General features: G+C 44.5%; 1 protein-coding gene across 5 annotated transcripts in view; it reads right to left on the bottom strand.

Moving 5' to 3' along the window:
* prrc2b (proline-rich coiled-coil 2B) overlaps nucleotides 1-19,258 on the bottom strand; it is a 78,165-nt gene that overhangs the window by 51,689 nt on the left and 7,218 nt on the right. For all 5 annotated transcript variants that reach the window (XM_080212346.1, XM_080212349.1, XM_080212348.1 and 2 more), the window contains exons 2-5: nucleotides 5,947-6,124; nucleotides 4,851-5,028; nucleotides 1,623-1,719; nucleotides 1,138-1,210 (exon numbers count right to left, since the gene is read on the bottom strand). In XM_080212346.1, coding sequence (XP_080068472.1) covers nucleotides 1,138-1,210; nucleotides 1,623-1,719; nucleotides 4,851-5,028; nucleotides 5,947-6,064 — 466 coding nt within the window. In that variant the 5' untranslated portion in view covers nucleotides 6,065-6,124. The remainder of the gene's footprint in view (nucleotides 1-1,137; nucleotides 1,211-1,622; nucleotides 1,720-4,850; nucleotides 5,029-5,946; nucleotides 6,125-19,258) is intronic.

Below are 19,258 nucleotides of genomic sequence, written 5' to 3'. Positions count from 1 at the left end.
GCATGAATTAAGATCATAATATTTATGAAAGGACTGGGAGGGGATAATATGATGAAACATTAGAAGTCTGGTCTGAAGAAACAATGATGGGTTTAACATTAATCCTGGGGTACTGGTTTTGGTTTTCACTGTGTGTGAATTACATAGATATGTACATGCACATGAATTAGAAGCATAAGCCATTCAGTCCACTGAGCCTGCCCCACCATTTGACAAGACCATACCTAAATCTGATTGCGACTCCAACTCTACTTTTCTAGCTATCCCCTACAGTCTTTGACTTGCTTGTCAATCAAGAATCTAAACAACTCATAGTCTTAAAAATATTCAATGACCCGGCCTCCAGTGCTGTGTGAAGAAGAGAACTCCCAGAGAAAAAAATCTCATCTCCATCTTAAAAAATGGAAAAGAGACCCCTTCTTTTAAAACTGTGTCCTCTGGTTCTAGTCTCTCCCACTGGGGGAAACATCCTTTCAGTGTCTGCCCTGTCAAGGCCCCTCAGGATCTTGTAGGTTTCAATAAGATCACCTTTCATGCTTCTAAACTCCAATGGATACAGGCCCAACCTGTCCAAGCTTTCCTTATAAAATAACCCTTTCCTCCCAGGAATCAGTTGAGCTGACTTATATGCCCATTAAAGGAGACTGATTATATTTTGAAGTACTGAGGCCTGTGTGCACAGCAAAATTAATACATCCAATGCTCTTGGAAACACACAGCTTATTAATACTATAATTCAATCCAATTAAGTAGATTTATAACATTTATCAGAAAAGTGACAAAGTTACCAGAATACACAAAGTCACGGCACAGTGACACATTGGTTAGCCCTGCTGCTTAACAGTGCCAGGGACCCAGGTTCGATTCCCGGCTTGGGTCACTGTCTGTGTGGAGTTTGCACATTCTTCTCGTGACTGCATGGGTTTCTTCCAGGTGCTCTGGTTTCCTCCCATAGTCCAAAAATATGCGGGTTAGGTGGATTGGCCACGCTAAGTTGCCCCTTAGTGTCAGGGGGACTAGCAAGGGTATATGCATAGGGTTATGAGAATAGGGCCTGGGTGGGATTGTGGTCAGTGCAGACTCGATGGGCCAAACGCCCTCCTGTATGATTCTACGATCTACAATCTACGAACTCACCACCTCCTGGTCCTGCTGACTTTGCCTTCAATTGTGCCCATGACTTTACTCCACCTTGTGCTGAATTTGTATTCTGTCGATCGTCAGAGGAAGAAAGTTCATTAAATTTCAGGCAACAAAACAGCTCAAAGAACCCAGCTCCCAGATGCAGCCACTCTCAATTCTGAATCGCAATCATCCACCATCACCAATGCGATTCTTTTCACATGCAAATCTGAGCAGAGAAGCACTGCAATGCTGACCAGCTGCAACCCTTTTATTGCCCTTTTTTTATTGCAACTTGGAGCAAATTTCTCATCTTTCATTCCTTGCATCAAATTTTCATTTAATAGGCTTTTATACAGACTTCAACTCATGCATTAAGCCAGTGATTTGTATTGGAGAAACCCATCTTAATCAGAACAGCGTTATTATTTCTCGCATCACACTGGGCCCACCCCCTCGCCCGCACTGCCGACAGGCTTACCAAAACGTTCAGCTCTTACCTCGTGAACTGGTGCTGGCTTTGGCACACTGGAGACAGATGTCTGTGAAGCCGGCTGCAATGGCAACTCCGGCTGCTGTACTGCTGATGCACCGGTACTGCAAAACACAATGACAGCAAGGTCAGCAAAAACCACTATCCTGCAGGGTATCCCAACAGAAAAAAGAATGGAACTTCCCTCAAAATTCTAGTTCTAACAGAACACAGAAAATCCCTTCAGTGCAGAAGGAGGTCATATGGCCCATCGAGTCTGCACCACTCAGGCCCTATCCCTATAACCCTACTTTTTTATCCTACTAACCCGCTGACACTAAGGGGCAATTTAGCGTGGCCAATTCACCTAACCCGCACATATTTGGACTGTGGGAGGAAACCAGAGGAGCACCTGGAGGAAACCCACGCAGACATGGGGGGAATGTGCAAACTCCACACAGACAGTGACCCAAGCCAGGAATCAAACCCAGGTCCCTGGCGCTGCGAGGTAGCACTGTGCCACCGTGCCACTCGTAAATCAAAGATTTTAGCCAACTCATTGACAAGATGGGCCTATGGGAAAACTTTTCAAAGTGTGGCTCAATTTAAACGAGCTGCCAAGTTTATTTTAGCTTCATAAGAAAATAAGAAATAGGAGCAGGAGTAGGCCATCTAGCCCTTCGAGCCTGCCCTGCCATTCAATAAGATCATGGCTGATCTGAAGTGTTTCAGTTCCACTTTCCTGCTTTCTCCCCATAACCCTTAATTCCCCTGTCTATCAAAAACCTTTAGCAAGGTAGCCTCCACCACTTCAATGGGCAGAGAATTCCAGAGATTCACCACTCTTTGAGTGAAGAAGTTCCTCCTTAACTCTGATCTAAACTGCAGCCCCCCCCCCACCCTTATCTGGAGGCTGTGTCCTCTACTCCTGCTATCCTTTCTAACCGGGAAGAATCTCTCTACCTCTACCCTATCCATCCCCTTCGTTATCTTATACGTCTCTATAAGATACACCCTCATCCTTATATGCTCCGAGTACAGACCCAGTCTATTTAGTCTCTCTTCACAGTCCAACCCCCTCATCTCCGGTATCACCCTAGTGAACCTCCTCTGCACTCCCTCCAAGGCCAATATATCCTTTCGCAAGTGCGGCAACCAAAACCACACACAGTACTCCAGCTGCGGCCTCACCAGTACCCTGTACAGTTGCAGCAAGACTTTCCTGCTTTTATATTCTATCTCCCTCGCTATAAAGGCCAACATTCCATTCGCCTTCTTGATCACCTGCTGCACCTGCAGACTGGGTTTTTGCGACTCGTGCACAAGGACCCCCAGGTCCTTCTGCACCGTAGCATGCTGCAGCTTTTCGCCTTTCAAATAATAATCCCTCCTACTATTATTTCTGCCAAAGTGGATAACCTCACACTTGCTAACATTATACTCCATCTGCCAGGTCCTCGCCCACTCGCTCAGCCTATCCAGGTCTTTCTGCAGACTTTCCACACCCTCCACACAATTTGCTTTTCCACTCATCTTCGTGTCATCAGCAAATTTCGTCACCCTACACTCAGCCCCCTCCTCCAGATCATCTATATAAATGGTAAATAGTTCAGGCCCCAGCACCGATCCCTGTGGCACTCCACTAGTCACCAATCAGAATAGCACCCATTGATACCAACTCTCTGCTTCCTATTAGTCAGCCAATCCTCTATCCACGCTAACACCTTACCCCCAACTCCATGCACCCTATCCTTCTGTAGCAACCTTTTATCAGGCACCTTATCAAACGCCTTTTGGAAATCTAAAAACACCACATCCACCAGTTCCCCTCTGTCTACCGCACTAGTCACATCCTCACAGAAATCCAATAAATTCGTCAAACACAACTTCCCCTTAATGAATCCGTGCTGCATCTGCTCGATCAAACCATTCTTTTCTAGGTGCCTCACTATTTCTTCTTTGATGACGGATTCTAGCATTTTTCCAACTACAGATGTTAAACTAACCGGCCTATAATTCCCTGCCTTTTGTCTGCTACCTTTCTTAAACAGCAGCATAACATTAGCCGTTTTCCAATCTTCCGGCACTTCCCCGGAGTCCAGTGAATTTTGATAAATAATTACTAAGGCAACCACTATCACCTCTGCCATTTCTTTCACAACCCTGGGATGCATTCCATCCAGTCCTGGGGACTTGTCTACCTTCAGTCCCATTAGTCTATCAAGCACTACCTCGCTAGTGACAGTAATCGCATTTAGGCCCTCAACTCCTACCATCCTTCTATCTTTATTATCCGGCAAACTATTCATGTCCTCCTCCGTGAAGACCAAGGCAAAACACTTATTTAAAGCTCAGCCATTTCCTCATCGCCCACCGCTTCATCCCCTTGTTCCTGCCAGATTTGGCTATGCCAATCCTCTCCTGGTCAGCCTCCCATCTTCCAATCGCCATAAACTTGAGCTCATCTAAAGCTTTGATGTCTGTATTCTAACTCACACCTGGTCTTGTTCATCCATCAGCTTCAGCATTTATATTTTTTAGTAGTTGTTTACAATTCTACATCAGGGACAACATGAGGCAACCTGGCTCCACATATGTCCGTAGTCCCATTCACCATAGAAATTCTGTTAGCACAAGTTCCAATAATTTCTGGTTTCTACAAACACCTGTGGTAATGTGGTTGCTGATATAAATTAACTTGGCTACAATAAAGGTCTCCGAAAAAGGTGCGTGCTGCAGCGGCTTAGGGAACAGGAAGTTTCCAGGAGAATTTTCCCAGCATATGAAGAAATACTTCTGGAAGAGAAGTAAGGCCTTCAGTAGATGCTGAGGCTGAAAGAAGTGGCCATGAGTAGGCCTACTCCTTCCAATACATGAAAGAGGGGACTTGTTCTGTGAGTCCACAGTATACTATCCTTCCTTAACCCTGATGGTCCCACCAGCAGTACAAGAAACTGGGGATCGGGGATGGGGTGAGGGGCTAATAACTGTTCTCCACCCTGTTGCAGCAGGGAGAGAAAGGCTCCTGGTCACAATGGCAGCGACAGTGATGGTGAACTGGTTCTCCCCACCCCATTTCCTGCTGCTGTACCATGCAAACGTTGGACAGTTGAAACAGGAGACTCCAGACCAGGGTCACTCCATGTTAGCTGAGCAGCCATTAAGATTATACCAGTGCCTCAGGAAAGATTCCTATTCCTCCCTGCCAAAGGAAGGAGGCAGAAGAGTTTTATTTTAAGTAACTCAACAACCGTACTTCTTTTGGTCCTGCTGCTCCTGTTTGCTTGCCCATCCTGTTCCGTCTTTTGGTACGATGGTCACGTTCGGGTCGTTTCCTTTGTTTTCAGCCTTTAAGCTGGGAAGGTTTGCAGGCGGGGGCATGCGCCGGGCAGCAGCCACTTTGCCAAGACTCTGCAAGCCATGTCGAGGGACAACTGTAACACACATTAGACAAAGCTCAGAATCACACTGTAGAAGACAGGAATGTGTGCGGCTACCTGCACCTAATACCAGAAGGAAGGAAAACCCTTCCAGGATAAACAGTGAAGAATGATCCAGGCAATAAGAGAGGAGCCCTTATAACAAATAGAAGTTCTTAATTTAACTTGTTACAGCTTCAAAGATGTAATAACAAGTGTTATCTTATACCAGGTATAAATTAAAGCAAAGTTTTAAGTTGAAATGGCTGAATGAAAGGTACAAGATTCAATAATAATGCAGAAAAGCTTTTTAAAAAGGTGGAAAGAATGCTTCAGTGCTCTGAGACTCCCGACTACGATGCAGCGTTTGGAATGCGACCATGTCACGAGGTCATCAAAAATCAGCAAATCTACACAAGGGAGATGCCAGAAAATTATTTCAGAATTCAATGGGTCAAAGCTAGGGTTGATAATATGAACCTCAGAAATGGCATGTTTGCTTTTTCATAACTTCCATGTAACTTCAGCCAACTCCTGCAATACAGCCACTATAAGATTTGGAGAGAATTAGCGAGACTGAGTGAAAGAGAGAGACCAAGAGAGAGAAAGATTGATTGACACAGAGAAAGGCTGATTGAGAGAGACAGAGAGAAAAAGAACGAGAGAGTGAGTCAGACCAAGAAAAAGATAGAGAGGTTTACAGACAGAGAGCACATGAAGGAGAATATACGTCTCAACACTGCAACGGCACTCAGGATCAGCCTCAGCAGCAACTGACAAGGAGTTACAGAGTGACAATCATACACAGAACCATCTCTAGTATAACCCGGGAAATAAAAATGGGGCTTGGAAAAAAAGAACTGAGAAATATATACGCCGTAAACCACAAGTCCCAGTAACTGTGTATCTGGGTGAATTTTTTTTGTTACACACCTCCTGAATGTTTCTGGGTTTCTAGTGACTTTCCTTTGTATTTATCGAACAGACTGAGAGAGGAGTACTTCGATTTTCCATCCTTCCCCTTGGTAGTTTGCCCCAAACGATCTGACATTGCGCTGGAATGTCATCGAGTATGATGGTTGTTTTCAGCACCGCTGAGAGCGTGCCCTCACTGGGGGAATAAAAACAGAAATATTGTTCAGAAATAAGCTTTACCCCCAAATTTCCATCTGAGTATATTCCAACCTACACACAGGAAACCCACTGCTGTTCCCAAAAAGCACTGAACAGTATCCAATATAACCCAGGGTTTCCTCAGCAGCACAGACTCTTTGACAGCATGACACAATGAATTCTCTATGGTGGAGTCCACACTTTGACTGCATTTGGGTACAAGTGTTAAAACTGGCTAGCAGCTGCAGGTTAGAAATAGTCACATCAAACTGAAGAAAAGTGTCAGCAGGAATCTTCCTGCCCATTGCAGCAAGATGAGTACTTCCCAAACGATTGAGTTATAGTCATAGAACATAGTACAGTACAGCACAGTGCAGACCCTTTGGCCCTCCATGTTGTGCCAAGTTATGTCCGAACCCAAGATCAAACTATCCCACTCCCTATCATTCTGGTGTGTCCATGTGATTATCCAATAACTGCTTGAAAGTTCCTAAAGTGTCCGACTCCACTATCACAGCAGGCATGCATTCCAGACCTCAACCACTCTCTGAGTAAAGAACCTACCTCGGACATCCCTCCTATATCTCCCATCATGAACCTTATAGTTATGCCCCCCAGTAACAGCTACATTCACCAGAGGAAGTAGTCTCTGCATATCCACTCTATCTATCCCTCTCATCATCTTATAAACTTCTATTAAGTCGCTTCTCATCCTCCTCCGCTCTGAAAAGACCCAGCTCCCTCAACCTTTCCTCATAAGACCTACCCTCCAAACCAGACAGCATCCTGGTAAATCTCCTCTGCACTCTCTCCAACGCTTCCACATCCTCCTTATAGTGAGGTGACCAGAACTGAACACAATATTCCAAATGTGGTCTCACCAAGGTCCTGTATAGTTGCAGCATAACCCCACGGCTCTTAAACTCAAACCCCCGTTAATAAACACTAACACACTATAAGCCTTCTTCACGGCTCTATCCGCTTGAGTGGCAACCTTCAGAGATCTGTGGATATGAACCCCAAGATCTCTCTGTTCTTCCACATTCCTCTGAACCTTGCTGTTGATCCATTGATCTTGTAATCCACATTCAAGTTTGTCCTATCAAAATGAATCACCTCGTACTTATCAGGGTTAATCAGCCACTTTTCGGCCCACCTCTGCATCCTATCAATGTCTCTTTGCAGCCTGCAAGAGTCCTCCACCTCATCCACTACACCGCCAATCTTGGTGTCATCAGCAAATTTACTAACCCACCCTTCAGCTCCCTCTTCCAAGTCATTGCTAAAAATCACGAATAGCAGAAGACCCAGCACTGATCCCTGTGGTACACCGCTGGTAATTGGCCTGCAGTCTGAAAATTTTCCCTCCACCACCACCTTCTGTCTTCTATGAGACTGCCAGTTATTTATCCAATCGGTCAAATTTCCTTCCATTCCACGCCTCCTTACTTTCTTCATGAGCCTACCATGGGGAACCTTATCAAACAACTTATTAAAATTCATGTATACGACATGAACTGCTCTACCATCATCTACACACTTAGTTACCTCCTCAAAGAATTCAATCAAATTTGTGAGGCAAGACTTACCTCTCACAAATCCGTGCTGACTATCCCAGATTAAGCTGCATCTTTCCAAATGGTCATAAATCCTATCCCTCAGGAACTTTTCTATTAACTTACCAACCATCGAAGTAAGATTAACTGTCCTATAATTATAAGGGTCATTCCTATTTCCTTTCTTGAAGAGAAGAACAACATTTGCCACTCTCCAGTCCTCTGGCATAATCCCCATGGATAATGAGGAGCCAAAAATCAAAGCTAAAGGCTCTGCAATCTCATCTTTTGCCTCCCAAAGTATCCTAGGATGTATCCCATCTGGCCCAGGGGACTTATCGACCCTCAGGTTTTTCATAATTGCCAGTACGTCTTCTCTCAGAACATCTACCTCCTCCATCCTATCAGCCTGTATCACACTCTCATCCTCAAAAACATGGCCCCTCTCCTTTGTGAACACTGAAGAGAAGTATTGATTCAATGCCTCACCTATCTCTTCTGACTCCATGCACAAGTTCGCACTACTATCCTTGACTGGCCCTAACCTCACCCTGGTCACTCTTTTATTTCTCACATAAGAGTAAAAAGCTTTGGGGTTTTCCTTGATCCGACCCACCAAGGACTTCTCATGCCCCCTCCTAGCTCTCCTAAGCCCTTTTTTTTAACTCATTCCTTGCTACCTTGTAACCTTCAAGCGACCCAACTGAACCTTGTTTTCTTATCCTTACATATGCTTTCTTTTTCCTCTCAACAAGATATTCAACCACCTTTGTGAACCACAGTTCCCTCACTCAGCCATTTCCTCCCTACCTGACAGGGACATACCTATCAAGGACACGCAGTATTTGTTTCTTGAACAAGCTCCATTTTTCATTCGTGCCTTTAGCTGACAGTTTCTGTTCCCATCTTATGCTCCCTAATTCTTGCCTAATCCTTCTTCAATAGACATACTTGAGTTAGTTGCTCCTCACATTGTTTTTTGATTATTGCCTGAGAAAAGTAAATACATAGAAATATTGGACTCCTCTTCAGTTTTTTGCCCGAAGGCAGGTCAGACCCACAGTGCTGCGACCTTCATCAGAGATTAAGAAAAGGGGGCAGATCCTGAATTCACTCGAGGCAGAACAAAGATTGAACCCTGTGCTGTTGACACCATAGTGATCCAGGCAGCCGAAGGAGTCAGAGTTACAGGGTGAAAATGCACTGCTACATATATGTTGTAATCTGGAGCTACGGCTAGTGATGGCAGAGGCTCCGATGTTCTTTCCAACACATAGCTGACTGGGAATCTCTGCCGCTCTTACCATCTAGTGCCTGTTGGAAGAATTTTACAAGTTTGACTGCATTGTAAGTGCTACGTCCTTGGCCATTAAGTCCTGAAGTGGGACTCAAATCTAGAGCTTCTGGCTCAAAGGCAGGGAAGTTACCCACTACACCACAACACCTCCTCATAATGGGATTACTCCTCCCAACAGACAGAATGGAACTACATAAAGATCGATTTACAATTTATAGAAATGATTTGGATGAAGGGGCCAGGGACAGCTGCTAAGTTTGATGGTGACATAAAAATTAGTAGAAAGTTAGGGCAAGAGGCTACAAAGGGACACAGATGGTAGAGGCGACTGGCCAAAGATCTGACAAATGGAGCATAATGTGGGAAGATGCAAAATTGTCTATTTTGACAGGAAGAATAAAAAAAGCATAGTAGCAAAATGATGAGACATTCCAGAGCTCTGAAATGCAGAGGGATTTGGATGCCCTAGTGCACATATGAGCAAGGAGTAGGCCATTCAGCTCCTCAAGCCTGTTCCATCTTTCTGCATGAATCGCAGAAGATTAGTATGCAAACATAGCAAGTAATTGGGAAAGGTAATAGAATGTTATCATTTATCGTGAGGAGAACTGAATAGAGAGGTTATATTTCAGTTATACAGGGCATTGGCAAGGCCACATCTAGAATACTGGGTAAAGTATTGGTCTTATTTATGGAAGGCCAGGTCATTGAGTGTCTTTAAGTCAGAGATAAATAGGTTCTTGATTTATAAGGGGATCAGGGGTTATGGGGAATGGGGATGAGAAAAGTATCAATTATAAAAATATTCAAATTTTTTTTCTATATGTGTGTGGGTTTCTTCTGGGTGCTCCGGTTTCCTCCCACACTCCCAAAGACATGCTGGTTAGGTGCACTGGCTATGCTAAATTCTTCCTCAGTGTATCCAAACAGGCACTGGACTGTGGCGACTTGGGGATTTTCACACTAACTTTATTGCGGTGTTAATGTAAGCCTACTTGTAACACTAATAAATAAACTTTAAACTTTATAAACAAATATAAAGCAGTTAGAACATAGAACATAGAAAAACTACAGCACAAACAGGCCCTTCGGCCCACAAGGTGCGCCGATGATATCCCTACCTACTAGGCCTACCTATAACTCTCAATTCTAGTAAGTCCCATGCACTCATCCAGAAGTCTCTTAAAAGACCCTAATGAATTTGCCTCCACCACCACCGACGGCAGCCGATTCCACTCACCCACCACCCTCTGAGTAAAAAGCTTACCCCTGACATCTCCTCTGTGCCTGCTCCCCAGCACCTTTAAACCTCTTGTAGAATGAATGTCCTCTCTTGTCGAACGAACCCTCTGAGTCAGGGGTGCGCGTGCTGCCCACTGAGCAATCCACACTCGGTGAGTGCTGAAAGCTCCCACTTACAATGCACACATAACTCCCACGGTGACATCTAACTCACAGTTCTCTACAATCAACCTGGCCTGGAGCCATTTCCAGCTCCTGATTGTTATCCACTGATCTCTTCTACTGTGTGAACAGGAGCAGACGTATCTGTGTTCATATCCACCTTGGAATTAACAGCTTACTGGCATCCACTGTCATAGATGGTGCCTCTTGGGCAGAATATGACTTTGGAACTGTAATACAGCAACAACCCAACAGCTACAGGAGAAGAAGTGGGAAATACAACGAAAAGCAGACTGAACCAAGTTTTACAGAGCAGGGCCCACTCAGAAGGAAACACTTAGGAACAATGCTAAGACTTAGTGTCGTGTTTCCCAGACAGCGATCTATGACACTGCTTCTCCAGCACACATTTACTATGATCCCTTTTAGTATCCTAGTACTTCCCTCCCTCAAGGAAGTTCAGTGATAAAATAGTAACGAATAACTTTCTCAACTAATCTCGCAAACTGGATAGCAGTTTAACTTGATGCAAATAGTGTTTAAGCAACACTTATTTAAGGATTTGCATTAAGTCTGTTCGATGTTTCAGTGAAGCTCTACCATGAACACCACCCCTTGAAGTTTCCTATGAAAAAGTGACGCTGCTTGACAGAAGAGAGTGTGAACCTATTGACAGTAAGAAAGATTATGTTTCAGTGAATATGGGACCATTAGTGATTCAATCAGATATTAATACAAAGGAGCAACAATGGATTTTAAGAACATAAGAGCATAAGAAATAGGAGCAGGAGTAGGCCATCTGGCCCTTCGAGCCTGCCCCGCCATTCAATAAGATCATGGCTGATCTGTCGTGGCTCAGTTCCACTTTCCGGCCCTCTCCCCATAACCCTTAATCCCCTCTCTTATCAAAAACCCATCAACCCGCTTCTTGAAAATATTTAGCGAGGCAGCCTCCACCACTTCAATGGGTAGAGAATTCCAGAGATTCACCACCCTTTGAGTGAAGAAGTTCCTCCTCAACTCCGTTCTAAAACGCCCCCCCTTTATCTTGAGGCTGTGCCCCCTAGTCCTACTGTCTTTTTTCAGTGGGAAGAGTCTCTCCACCTCTATCCTATCCATCCCATTCACCATCTTATACGTCTCAATGAGATCTCCCCTCATTCTTCTAAACTCCAACGAGTACAAGCCTAGTTTATTCAGCCTCTCCTCATAGTCTTCCATCAAGCATTTAAGTTTCATACTCAGTCCAAGATTCTGCACGAGTTTGGACCAGAAGACACAATTACAGATTCTCTTGCAACTGGATTCAACTGCCTCACACTTAACAGAGATCTCTGCAAACAGGATGGGTCAAATGGCCTCCTTTTGCGCTCTAGGGATTCTATGAAGAGTCATCAAGCTTAATGCCAGGATTAACAAAATTATTGGAAAATCGCTCACAAAGATTGGAACGAGGTTGATTTGACAGAGATGAACCATAATTAGCAATACTGCACTGGACCAGGATGGAGCAAGAGACCACCAGCCTTTCAGAAGAACAATCATGATCCAAACATCATCCTTGCCTCACAGACCAGGACAAGAACAGGCAGAAAATCTTTCAGGTCAAAGGTCAGGGCAGCTGCCTGCATTGTCTTCAAGTCTGGGCATCCAATCCATATTGCCCTGAGGAAATGTCAAATTATAATAATTCTCAAAGAAGGAAGTTGGGCCTGTCTCTTTATGGAAGAAGCTCAAGTCATCAATTTAAGGTCTCTTCATCTTCAGCAGTCCCTCAGGATTGAGGATGGCATTTTTCCATATGGGGTAGGTGCTGCTGGAAGGGCGAAGCAGATGAGTTGATTGGAGATTCGTGCACACTCTCTCACACACCAACATGTTCCCAACAAAGCCCCTTGATGTCTTTGGTACCTTCTCTAAAGAGCCTACTCCATTTTGGTCACTCACAAGCCTCAGATTCCCACGGCTGCTTTGAGAACATCTCTTAAGCATGTCTAGCATCCTCCTGGGATTCTCCTGTCAAGCAGAAGTCTAGTGAAACAGTTGCTTCAAGTGTTTGGTATCAGACACCAGTGGAGCTGGTTTTGATTGATTTGTACCGCAATGTTAGGTAAGTTGATTTGGGAGAGGGCGTTGCTGTTGGATTGTTTTTCTTGCTATCGGATTTGAAAGATCCTACAAAGTCATCACTGGTGGTACATCTCCAATGCCGAATGTCTCCAAAGCATATCGAAGTGCGGGATCACTGCTGCCCGGGTAAACCATGAACTTAGTCTCAGGTTTGACATTCTGATATTCAAATATTCTATTCCTCCACTGATCGAAGGCTGAGTTGGCACGTTGAAGGCGATGGTGAATTTCATCAACACAATGACGAATTTGAACTTTACAATCGAGATTGCTAATAAAATTACTGACAGTACAGAGAAGGGTTCAAACCTCACAACACACAGGCAAGGGAAGGAAGAGTCAGATAGAACATTTTTACTCATATAAAGAAGTCCAGCTGCATGAATTCATGGTGGAAGAATTGAGGTTTATAGTGAGATGGGGAGGTGATGTTAATTGATGAAGAGGGTACTGGAATGAGGTTTATAGTGAGATAGGTAAGTGAGGGCAATCGATAAAAAGGGGAGGGACTGGATTAAACTTTACAGTGAGAAGGGTAGATGATAGTAATCGATGGAAAGGGGAGTGAATTGTTTAGTCAACAACAGCTGATCTATATTTCAGCCCTAGCTAACTGCCCTTGCTCCATAACCCTCAATAACCCTGTCTCAACATTCATCTCAAATTCTAATCCTACCAGTTTTCAGTTTTGAAAGAAAGTCATTAAACCATTCACTTTGATCAAAAAAGGGATAATGCAGAATATAATGGAGCTAAGTAATCTAGACATTCCAACGCAAACTGCTGCTGACTTCCCATTGTACAAACATTTAACCATATTTGACCTCAAAAAATTCCATTTGAAGTGTTGCAATTGTCACTAATCAGACAAATATGGCAACCAAACTGCACAAAGCAAAATTCTGCAAATAGCAAGCAAGAAAATTTTCCAGCCAACTGAGTTTTGATAGGGTTCGCTGAGGACGGAACACTGACCACAGCCTGGATCTCGAGGTCTCTGAGATCCACCAAAACCAATAGATGGGGCCTGGGTGATCTGGGTTAGTATCACTGTTAGATAGTGCCTCAGACAGTGCGACATTTCCTCAGACAGTTCATGCCCTGGCATGGAGCTAGTCTTCAGAACAAGAGTTTTTCCTGGTATTCAGCAAGTGGCCTGGAGAAGCAGTGAATCCTTTTCACCCACAGCATCAAGGACAATCATCCTGTTGTAGCCTCAATGAGGGGACTAGTTCAGAACCACATTGCTCAAAGCAACACACAAGCTAGTAACCATCAAAAGAGGATAGGGGGTACAAGAGGGAAGGTAAATTTATTTAAACTCTTCTGTCAAACGCTGATTGCAGTTGATAGCTACTTCTTTAAAAATGCATTAATCAACCTCCCAAATTCAGGTTGTAAGGGTTTAAAAATAACCACACAACAGTACATTCTGCAAGGTAAATAGAAGGAACAGCTTCTCTACAGCTCCAACTGCAGGATTAAAACCCTTCAAAATGTTGATGCACGCATGAAAGAAATAGACAAGAATCACAAAGAGACAATGAACTCCAATTCTCCTTTCTCACCAAACCAGTCATATCCCGAATACCTCAGGCACTCTAGACTGCATCTTACAGAGGTCTATAAAATGATGAGGAGCATAGATCAGCTATATAGTCAATATCTTTTTCCAAAGATAGGGGAGTCTAAAACTAGAGGGCATAGGTTTAAGGTGAAAGGGGAGAGATACAAAAGGGCCAGAGGGGCAATTTTTTTCACACAGACGGTGGTAAGTATCCGGATCAAGTTGCGAGAGTAGAGGCGGGTACAATTTTGTCTTTCATCATAGAATCCCCACAGCACGGAAGGAGGCCATTCAGCCCATGGGGTCTGTACTGACCACAATCCCACCAAGGTCCAAATTCCATAACCCCACACATTTACCATGCTAACCCTCTCACACTGAGGTTCAATTTAGCATGGCCAATCAACTTAATCCACACATCTTTGGACTGTGGGAGGAAACCAGAGAACCCAGAGGAAAGTCATGCAAACACGGGAAGAAAGTGCAAACTCTACATAGACAGTGACCCGAGGCAGGAATTGAACTCAGGACCCTGGTGCTGTGAGGCAGCAATGGTAACCTTAGTGCTGCCCCTAAAATTCCACAATCTACCCTGGTAGGATTTGAACCCATATCCCCAGAGCAAGAGCCTGCGTCTGTGAATTACACAATCATGTGACATTACCACTACCCCACCATCTCCCCAATGCTTTAAAAAGTGTTTAGACAGTTATATTGGTAAGATGGCTATAGAGAAATATGGGCCAAACACGGGAAACTGGACAGCTTCGTGATTAAAAAAATAGGAGCAGCAAGGACAAGTTGGGCTGAACAGTCTGTTTCCATGCTGTAAACCTCTATGACTCTCTGCAGCCTCATACTGAGAACACCTGAACATGGTCACAGAACAGACCAAGAACACAGCAAACATAATCCAGAAACTATCTGGCAGTAGGTGGGGATCTTCATATTGCTGGTCTTGCTCTTGACCAGTCATCAGCAGAATACTGTGAATAGTTGACAGCAGCCACACAAAATGCTCTGACACTGTCCTCAACACATCATTGTGGATAATCAGGGAAGCACAGAGATCAACAGCTGTACAATGACTCCCCACCCTGTCTAATATCCTACTTCCTGACCTGCCCTGCAAGGCAAAAACACTGGAAGAGTTTGACTGCATTGAAGCCAATCCAGAACTGCCAAACCACGAAGATTTGCAGAACCACATGATTCAAAATGATTTACCCAGCAACACACCTGGCTGTCCAACCTGGACAGAGTTCTAAAGCTGCTCGAAATCAAATGCAAGATAGTGATCAGAAAAGGACACAGGAAAAGTCCAACACATCAAACATTAGTAAATAGGCAAGTGACAGAAATTCCAGTCTCTGAAGGATTTACAGTGAAATGAGGTGTGTGGTGGGTGGGGTGTGTACGCGGGTGATGGGGAGCTTGTCTCTCTCCTTCCCATCTCTGATACTGACAGCACAGGACATGCCTCCACAGATTAACCTGGGGCACATCACTCTTACAGGCAGAAGGAAAACATCAGAGTGCGAACATGTCCTCGCCCACATTCACAGATGTGCCATCCCAGAGAGAGCAGGAAAACAGAATAACAGGTTTCCTTTCAAAACATCTGTCAGAATATCCCAAAGCCATTAATCTTTAGGTGCAGCCACTGTTGTGGAGATTGCTGTATGAAAATACACTGCTAAATCCCACAACAGGCATGGAATAAACAATTGGTTCAATCTGTTTTCTGAGCTAAGAGACTCAAATCCTCGCAACCTCCTGTCTTCGAGGTGACTGTGCAACTGCCCAATGGGGCCAATATTCAGCAGCACAAATTAGCATATCCCCTAACGCTATTGTTTTCCACATAAAAGACTGGGTCAACAGAATTCAAGCTCATGGAAGGGATACGGAGGAGATTCACTAGGATGCTGCCTGGGTTGGAACATTTAAGTTATGAAGCGAGGTTGTGTAGGCTTGGATTGTTTTCGCTGGAGCAGAGAAGACTGAAAGGTGACCTGAATGAGGTGTACAAGAGTATGAGGGGCATGGACAGAGTGGATAAGGAGCAGCTGTTCCCCTTAGTTGAAGGGTTAGTCACGCGGGGACATAGATTCAAGGTGATGAGCAGGAGGTTTAGGAGGAGTTGTGAGAAAAAACATTTTTACCCAGGGGATGCTGACGTTCTGGAATGCGCTGCCTGGGATGGTGGTGGAGGCGGGTTGCCTCACGTCCTTCAAAAAGTATCTGGATGAGTACTTGGCATCATAACGTTGAGGGCTGTGGACAAGTGCTAGCAGATGGGATTAGATGGGAGTTCAGGGTGATTCTAATGTGTCAGTGCAGACTTGATGGGCCAAAAGGCCTCTTCTGCCTTTAGGACATAAGAATATAAGAACATAAGAACTAGGAGCAGGAGTAAGCCATCTGACCCCTTGATCCTGGTCCACAATTCAATAAGATCATGGGTAAGTGGACTCTGCTCCACTTACTCACCCAATCACTGTAATCCTTAATTCCTTTACCGTTCAAAAATATATTTAGGGCAGATCACAGCAAGTCATGGTAAATTTTTTTTCAGACTAAGTGATAGTGGACAGTGGTATTCCCCAAGGGTCAGTGCTGGGACCACTGCTGTGTCTGATTATACAAATATTGGAAAACAGAGTAACATTTCAAAATTAACTGATGATACAACACATGAAGATATGACAAAACGCAAGAATAATACTAATCAACTGCATCAGGACATAGGCTGACAGAACTGACAGACAAGTGGTAGATGGAGTTTAATACAGAGAGATGTGAGGTGATACATTTTAGCAGAATAGTTTTTAAAAATTAATTTATGGGATTATGGGTGTCACTGGATAGGCCCATCCCTAATTGCTCTTGAGAAAGTGGTGATGAGCTGCCTTCTTGAACCACAGTAAGAAGTCTCACAACACCAGTTTAAAGTCCAACAGGTTTAATCTGGTGTTGTGAGATTTGTTACTGTGTTTACCCCAGTCCAACACTGGAATCTCCAATTCTTGAACCACTGCAGACAACGTGGTGAAGGAGTGCTATTAAGGAGGGATTTCCAGGATTTTGACAGTGAAGGAATGGCCAATATATTTCCAAGTCAAGATGGTGAGTGACTTGCGGGGAACCTCCAGGCGGTGAAGTTCCCAGGTGTGCTCTTCTAGATGGTAATGGTCATGAGTTTGGAAGACGCTGCCAATAAGTTCTTGTAGTGCATCTTGGAGATGGTACACACGGCTGCCACCATTCATAGGTCGTAGAGGAATTGAAGGTTTGTAGAAAGGGTAGCAATCAAGTGGGCTGCTTTGTCCTGGATGGTGTCAAGCTTTTTCGATGTTGTGAGAGCTCACTCATTCAGTTAAGTGGAGAGTATGCCATCACAATCCGGCTTGTGCCTTGAAGATGGTGGACAAGCTTTGAGGAGTCAGGAGGTGCATTACTCACTGCATGATTCCCAGTTTTGACCTGCTCTGGTAGCCACTGTATTAATATGGCTGTGTCCAGTTCAGTTTCTGGTCAATGGCAACCTTCAGGATGTTGATAGTAGGGATTCAGCAATGATAATGCCATTGAATGTCAAGGGGCAATTGTTAGATCTTCTCTTCTTGGAGATGGTCATTGCCTGGCACTCGTGTGGTGCGAATATAAGAACATAAGAAATAGGAGCAGGAGTAGGCCATCTAGCCCTTAGAGCCTGCCCCGCCATTCAATAAGATCATGGCTGATCTATCATGGCTCAGTTCCACTTTCCCGCCCTCTCCCCATAACCCTTAATCCCCTCGCTTATCAAAAACCCATCAACCCGCGTCTTAAAAATATTTAGCGAGGCAGCCTCCACCACCTCAACGGGCAGAGAATTCCAGAGATTCACCACCCTTTGAGTGAAGAAGTTCCTCTTCAACTCCGTTCTAAACCACCCCCCCCCCCTTTATCTTGAGGCTGTGCCCCCTAGTCCTACTGTCCTTTCTGAGCGGGAAGAGTCTCTCCACCTCTATCCTATCCATCCCATTCATCATCTTATATGTCTCAATGAGATCTCCCCTCATTCTTCTAAACTCTAACGAGTTTATTCAGCCTCTCCTCATAGCTCAACCCCCTCAACTCTGGCATCAGCCTAGTAAACCTCCTCTGCACTCCCTCCAAGGCCAAAATATCCTTGCGTAAGTGCGGCGACCAAAACTGCACACAGTACTCCAGCTGCGGCCTCACCAATGCCCTATACAGCTGCAGCAAGACCTCCCTACTTTTATATTCAATCCCCCTCGCTATGAAGGCCAGCATCCCATTAGCCTTCCTGACCACCTGCTGCACCTGCAGGCTGGGTTTTTGTGACTCATGCACAAGGACCCCGAGGTCCCTCTGCACCGTCGCCTGCTGCAGTTTTTCGCCACGTAAGTAATAGTAAGAATATGTAATAAGTAATAGTATAAGTAATAGAATAAGTAATAGTAAGAATATGACTTGCCACTTGTCAGCCCAGGCCTGGATATTGTCCAGGTCTTGTTGCATTTGGGCACAGACTACTTCAGTGCAAATGATACTGAGTCATCAATGAAAATCCCCGCTCTGACCTAAGAATGGAAGTAAGGTCATTGATGAAACACTGACGATGGTTGGGTCTAGGACACTGCCCTGAGGAAATCCTGCAGTGATGTCCTAGAGCTGAAATGACTGACTTCCAACCACTATAACCATATGACTTCAACCTGGGGTTTCCCCCTTGATTTCCACTGACTCCAGTTTTGCTAGGATTCCTTGATACCACACTCAGTCAAACGTTGCCTTGCTGTCAAGGACAGCCACTCTCACCTGTTTGAACAAAGGCTGTGAATGAGGTCAGGAGCTGAGTGACCTTGGCAGAACCCAAACTGAACTTCTGTGAGCAGGTTATTGCTGAGTAAGTATCACTTGGTAACACTGTTGATGACCCTTTCCATTACTTTGATGATTAAGAGTAGTCTGATGGGTTGCTAATTGACTGAATTGGATTTATCCTGCTTTTTGTGTACAGGACATACCTGGGCAATTTTCCACATTGCTGGGTAGCTGTGACTGAAACAGCTTGGCTAGGGACATGGTAAGTTCTGGAGCACAAGTCATAGAACATATCTGCACAGTCCAGGCCCTTCAGCCCTCCATGCTGTACCAAGCTATGCC

The sequence above is a fragment of the Carcharhinus amblyrhynchos genome, chromosome 25 (assembly GCF_965287045.1).
Source record: "Carcharhinus amblyrhynchos chromosome 25, sCarAmb.v2.hapA, whole genome shotgun sequence".
Taxonomy (NCBI): domain Eukaryota; kingdom Metazoa; phylum Chordata; class Chondrichthyes; order Carcharhiniformes; family Carcharhinidae; genus Carcharhinus; species Carcharhinus amblyrhynchos.
Note: the sequence above shows the minus strand (reverse complement) of the source record. Positions and strands in the feature narration are given on the sequence as shown.